Source organism: Eucyclogobius newberryi, unplaced genomic scaffold (assembly GCF_026437365.1).
Source record: "Eucyclogobius newberryi isolate DKJ021-1_F unplaced genomic scaffold, fEucNew1.0.hap1 SCAF_8, whole genome shotgun sequence".
Taxonomy (NCBI): Eukaryota; Metazoa; Chordata; class Actinopteri; order Gobiiformes; family Gobiidae; genus Eucyclogobius; species Eucyclogobius newberryi.
In genome coordinates this window covers 19786729-19792886 of record NW_027316500.1, presented here as the reverse complement: position 1 = coordinate 19792886, position 6158 = coordinate 19786729, and the positions used below count along the sequence as shown (strand labels likewise).

Genomic DNA, 6158 nt, shown 5'->3' with positions numbered 1-6158 from the left:
CCGCACCAGTGCGTGACGTAGGTGTGACGCAAGGAACTAACACGCCCATCGCAGGAGACAAGCCTGACTTGACCATTGGGGACTTGACGTGCAAAACCATGGACCTGTTAAAAAAAAAAAAAAAAAAAAAAAAATGTGGGGCTTTTTTCTTCTTCTTGGATCCACATGGAAATGTACTATTTTACTGTTTTAAGAAGGAGGCAGGCAAGCAAGCTCTGGGGGGAAACTACAAATGCATACACAAATTGGACTGACTTATTTTGTTCTTCTTACCATGTTTCTGTCCAGACGTTGGAAGAGCAATTTTAAGACACCACGTTACTCCTGCTTGAGTAAAATTTGACACAGTGTAACTTTTAAGTAAGTTTTGGTTAATGTTCCCACACTGTGAGTACATGGCAAAAGCTTCTTTCTCCTTCAGATCGTATTTTCTATTTGGTAGTCTATCCTTATTATTTAAAGATACCATTGTTAATCATTTGTAATATTATTCAAACTGTAAATCAGAGGTTATTTCCAGACCACTCTTACTTGAGTAGTAGATTCAGTGCGGCCTCCACGACGTTAGATGGCAGCACCTGTCACTCACGTGCTCAGCTGCCCCAATACAAAGCAAAACAAGCGTAGAAGAAGACAGCACGTTCATTGAAGAACCTTCTGGTGAGAACATAAAAGGTTTTCTTTTGCGGGTTTCATAATACAGAAGCTGTTTGGAAATGTGTTTCGATGTCTATCAATGTGCACTGAAAATCCATTAATGATAGGACATATTATAGAGCAGACCAATGTCTGATGGCTAATGAACTTATGTGGAAAGCACCATCAGCCGGTCAGACTGGTGCACCAGACGTGGCCGATGATGATCTGTATTTGATGTGTTTTTTTGTTTTCTTTAATTGTACCCTCCAGTAAATCACACAACAGAGATGGGGGCCATCATTTCCAAATCTAAAGTAAGGCAGCCTACACAAGGCAATAGAACATGCATAACAATAAACAAAAATCATTTAAATAATACATTGTTCTGACAAACAGTGAGTATGCTTAAGTGAAGGAGTTTGAAGTGGGATGACAAGATAACTAAAGCTAGACTTTCCCTGTCTGTCCTTGCTCTGTTTTTATTGCACAAAATCTTTCAAATCTTTTTAAATTTTTTTCATTAGACAAAATTAACTCGACTTGAGCAACTGGAGAACATGGACAAGGTGGGTAGCTTATACAAAAAGTATTACAGGTCCTATGGCTCAATAACTATCTAGATGAATGATATTGTGCTAGTTTGCTGGTTTATTTTGTATTCTTTCATTTTAGGAAATTAAACAACTGATGGACTTTCAAGCCAAGAATCAACGCCTGCAGAGGGTGAGTCCAACACTCCTACTGTTTTGTCTAGTGCCCTCCTCATGGCAAATAGTTTCTTCCCTAGCTTTGTGTTAATCTATGTCACTGGTTAGGTTTGGTTTTACTGTATGAAGCATTACTTATGTTTGTATTTCCTCATAAACAAGTATTTTTGTCTCAGCTGTGGGTGGGTAGGCTGCTGGTCTACTCCTCAGTACTCTACCTTCTTACTTCGCTCCTTTTCTACTGCGTATTTCTGCCTGAACGCTGGTTGCAGCGGTTCACTATGGCCTTGCCCTTCTTTGCATATCCAGTTGTGTAAGTATCTCATCCCACATATTAAATGTATTGTCAATTTCATGGTCAGTGTTGTTCCATTGTATCTATAATGAACAAGGGTAGAGATTTTTTTAGTAGGTAGTCATATGGAAATCAAGACATTTCAGGCATAAACAGACCCAAACTACAGCAAAATATATGGGGAAGCAACTACAACAAACATTCTGGCTTTGATAGACAGTATGCAACCAACAGCAAAAGTATGTAAGAAAAAGTAAGTATGTTCGCAGTAATGCCCAGACCACTGTCATGTAAGGCAATATGTGGTGGTGTCATTTGATTTCATAATATTCAATTTACTGTCCATTTGTGGTGCACTGCAGTAAAAGGAAGATGATGTATAAAGCATAATGATAATGATTATGATGAACACAGAGTTGCTTTATGAAGACATTATGCTTTTTTCAGGTATTATGAATGACGTATATCATAGTTTAAATTTTTTTTCATTGTAAACCACAATATCAATGTAAAATGGCTTGGTAATCGAAATCGATCCATTGACTTATTATTTAATTATTTCATCCAGTTGCATTTTTGTATAATTTTAACAGTAACATTATGTTACCAGAGGATTTATAAGGACAGCAGCGTCTTGATTTTCACAGAGACCTGGTTAACAGCAGAAATGCCAGACTCTATTGTAGGTTTGGACAATTTTCATCTGCTGCGGGCGGACAGAGGTCTGGCTGTGCATGTGAACACGAGCTGGTGTAAACCCGAACACTGCACAGTGAGGGAGCAGCTATGTAACAAGGATATTGAACTATTGGCATGAGGCCATATTATCTGCCCCGGGAGTTCTCACATGTGATTTTGATCGCAGTCTATAAGACAAGATAAGATAAGATATTCCTTTATTGTCCCACATGGGGAAATTTCATTGATCGAAGCCCAGGACGGAGCTGGACTTGTAACCCTGTATTTATTTTTATCTTTATTATTTTTTCCCCTCCATCCCTTGTTGGGAAATGGGAGGTTTTGTCTATAGGAGGTTTTGTTTATAGGAGATCTTCTACTGAGAGTGTTTTTAAAACTTCCTATAAGTAATCTGTTCTTTTCCTCTGTATCTACCTCTGTATCTACCTGCGTTGCATCAATGAAATTTCCCCATGTGGGACAATAAAGGATTATCTTATCTTATCTTATGTGTATGACCCAGAGTTTAAATGTTTTGAATAGTAAAAGAAAAGTACAGAGCTGTGGGTGGAGATCGGGATGGGTGAAAACAGCAATTATGAGCACTTAAGCTACGTCTCCTTTTCCTCCTTCCGCAGGCCACATACTGGTACATTGCTTTTTAAAAACATATTTTCTGGCCCGAAGGCTTTGTCAGGACGGCTTGCGTGAAATGGGTTGCTACTAGAGGTGGACACATTCAGTAAATGGTCGAGGCACGTAAAGAAACCCGCAACAATTACATGTGCAACACCTTAACACCAGCACCTACGGCAAGCACGGCACAAACCTTACTTTTGGTGGTTTGGAACATGTATTGAGATGAATCCAAAAGTCTGCCTTCTTTTTTTTATCTCAGAGTGTGGTTCATCCGGAAGCTCTTCATTTTCCTTTTCTCCAAACGCATTGAGTTCAACAGTAAGTCAGTGCCTCTATGTCAATAGTTACAAACTACTTTGACATAAACTATCTTGACATAACTTACTCCTGTTTTTATATCAGATGATAAATTAGAGGAGTTAAAAGTGGCCAAAAAGAAACTGGTAAGTCTTGTCCTATCAAAGAACCAAAGTTTTGCTGCTGATTATTTTCACCAATATGTACTGTTTGTTGTAAAGCTGGAAGAAGTGATGGAAACCGAGACGTACAAAAAGGCCAAACAGATCCTGGAGCAATTTGACCCAGAGGCCATTAAAAAACAAGTACGAGTACATTTATGAATATGTCTTGAATATCGTCTATATTGAATGTTAATGTTATTTTACAGCAGGAGCCTCAGTCATCCCCTCGACCATCTCCTGGCTCAGGTGTGGATCGTGCCCCGTTACTTACACATTCAAAGCTTGCTTAATATGACATGGCTGTGATGTAAAGATGGTTTTACATTAATTCTGTGGTATCTTCAGAGCTTCGGCAGAGGGGAGTGCTCTTCACAGCCATGCCAATGGGTGCAGCTGTGCCTGCGGGTAAGAAAAATACATTTGTCTTAATCATTTATTGTCCCAAACCGCTTTGAGCAACCAAAGTTGTTTGCACGTATTTGTTAATATCTGTATTAACATTTTATTCCAAGTTCACTTGTTTAAGCCATCCATGGATGCAAATGCATGTTATTGAGATGACCTGTGCTGATCCCTCTTATTGCCTTATTGATCATGTCTTTCTGTAAGCTCCAGGAGGGCCCCCAGAGAGATTGGCTCTGTCTTCCTCTGTCATCCATGGCCCATTACCTGGGCCCTTCTTTTCTCCCAGACCAGGAGGTACATTGAAATAGCTTAAATCATTGTGTACTTATTGAACAAAGCAAAGGCTGTATTGTCTGCATCGATATTAAATAATGATAATAATAATGATGATAATGTATTTGATTTCACAATTCTTTATTGTATGTGCCATAGGTTTGCACTCTCCGGGGCCTCCTCTTGCCCGCCCCATTTTGCCCCAAGAACGAGGGCCACTTGACAGAGTGGTGGAGTACCTGGTGGGAGACGGCCCACAGAATCGGTAAGTGCCTTTGAATCAGATCTCTCTGAAACGTCTTATTTTTTTTGGTCTTTTTTTTCCCCTTTGACCAACAGATATGCACTCATTTGTAAGCAATGCTTTTCTCACAACGGAATGGCTCTGAAAGAAGAGTTTGAATTTTTGGGTAAGAGTTGATTCTCAACCCTTAGTATCCTGAGGTCAGAGAAAGATGTCAGAGGCATTTGAATTTGTCTATTGCAGCTTATCGTTGTGCATACTGTTACTTCTTGAATCCTGCGAGGAAAACACGGCCACAGGCTCCTCGGCTGCCGGAGTTCAGCTATGAGCGGAGACTGAGAGCAGAGGGATGTTCTCTGCCCTCTACTGGCGACATTCCTCCTAATGCAGGTTTGAAGTCACTCTCCTATTCAATATTCATACTATCATCACATGTCCTCTTGACTCTAGAAATCACTTTCCACAAGTAAATAGGCTGAACTATGACAATCTTGGAAGAACATTTTATTTTTTTTAAACCCACATATTTTTCTCTTTTTATAGATGAAAATGACATTGGAGAGGACACAACCAGTGAGAGAGAAGTGAGTGACACTGAGGAGCTTGAGGCAGAGGTTCAGTTTGAAGGAGAGCCTTGTCCTAGTGGCTCAGCCCAGACCGAGCCCTCGCTGGAGGTGGGACAGTCTGGACCCATGACACTGCGTTCGGAGACAATCTGACTGGACCAAAAACACTTCATGTGTGTAAATGTTTGCATTCCTTTGGAGAGCAGTATTAGCTGCTGAAGAACAAGTTGCTCTACATTTTACTCTTCAGTTGCTGTTTGATGAGTTCATTTGCAAAACAGATTACAAGTACCCTTTAAAAAAAAAAAAAAAAAAAAGGTTTATAAATCTTCTATTCTATAATTATTATCTACATGCAATACAATGACACAAAGGGGGCTAATTTTAGCAAATGTGCAAACTTATGGCTCTTAAGCATGAGGTTTTTGCTAGCTGGGACATGGTATATTCAAATAAGTGAGAGTCTCACAGCATCCATTCTGTCTCAGAGCAACACAGACCACCACAGAAATTATTTTGCTGTTAAAAGATAGCGGGCTTGTAGAGAAGGCAACGTAAATGATTTATGTTATTAAAATGAGACGGATAAAAAAAGCACTGGGTTTCCTCAAAAGGGAGTCCTTTTGAGAAATTAGCTGTGTGAGCCAAATATGTACATGACACAGTATTCTGGATACTATCGGAATATCCCGTTGAGAATAACCCGGTTTCTATTAACCAGGATACTGTCATAACCGGGTTATTGAAATTGGGATACTGTGTTAACATGGACACATGCAAAACCAGGATACTTAAAAGGCTGATCATAATAGATTTATCGGTATGCATGTAAAGCACTAATTAAGAACTTCATTTATATTTCCACAAGGGAAAAACTGAAATTAACACACTTGTTAAACTGTAACATGTTCCTTTGGGACAGTGCTGGATAAATGAGGGGTTACATAGACACGGACAATGCCCACTTAATAAATAAAAACAAGTGTTCTGACGTCTTTTTTGCATCTGAACTGTTAAAATGTTTTCTGTTAATCCAATTAACACAAAGACGTATCTTCTTTAAAACATGAAAGCCACTTTGTATGCACTTTTTGTCTTTGGATTACTATTTATATTACATTTTATTGTTGTACTGATGCCTTTTTGCTGCTGTTTTTTTTTTTTTCAATGCATCCATTTTGAAATTTATATTCTAGCCTGAAGAATCAAATGTCAATAAGAAATTAGTTTATGAAGATAAGGTGTTTCAAT

General features: G+C 38.9%; 1 protein-coding gene across 3 annotated transcripts; it reads left to right on the top strand.

Annotated features, from left to right (window-relative positions):
* The first annotated feature begins 603 nt into the window (after window positions 1-603).
* On the top strand, window positions 604-5102 carry LOC140350926 (endoplasmic reticulum junction formation protein lunapark-B-like). Of its 3 annotated transcripts, none has more exons than XM_072436515.1 (15): window positions 604-660; window positions 910-953; window positions 1164-1205; window positions 1312-1362; window positions 1523-1659; window positions 3218-3276; window positions 3361-3401; window positions 3477-3560; window positions 3629-3665; window positions 3765-3824; window positions 4029-4118; window positions 4257-4362; window positions 4437-4507; window positions 4585-4731; window positions 4885-5102. In XM_072436515.1, exons 2-15 carry the CDS (start codon window positions 927-929, stop codon window positions 5058-5060), a joined length of 1128 nt encoding a protein of 375 aa, XP_072292616.1. In that variant the 5' UTR covers window positions 604-660; window positions 910-926; the 3' UTR covers window positions 5061-5102. The 3 variants fall into 3 exon arrangements, with proteins under 3 accessions (XP_072292616.1, XP_072292617.1, XP_072292615.1); XM_072436516.1 differs by having other exon boundaries at window positions 3626-3665; window positions 4035-4118; window positions 4885-5099; XM_072436514.1 differs by having other exon boundaries at window positions 3626-3665; window positions 4885-5099.
* The last annotated feature ends 1056 nt before the right edge of the window (window positions 5103-6158 follow it).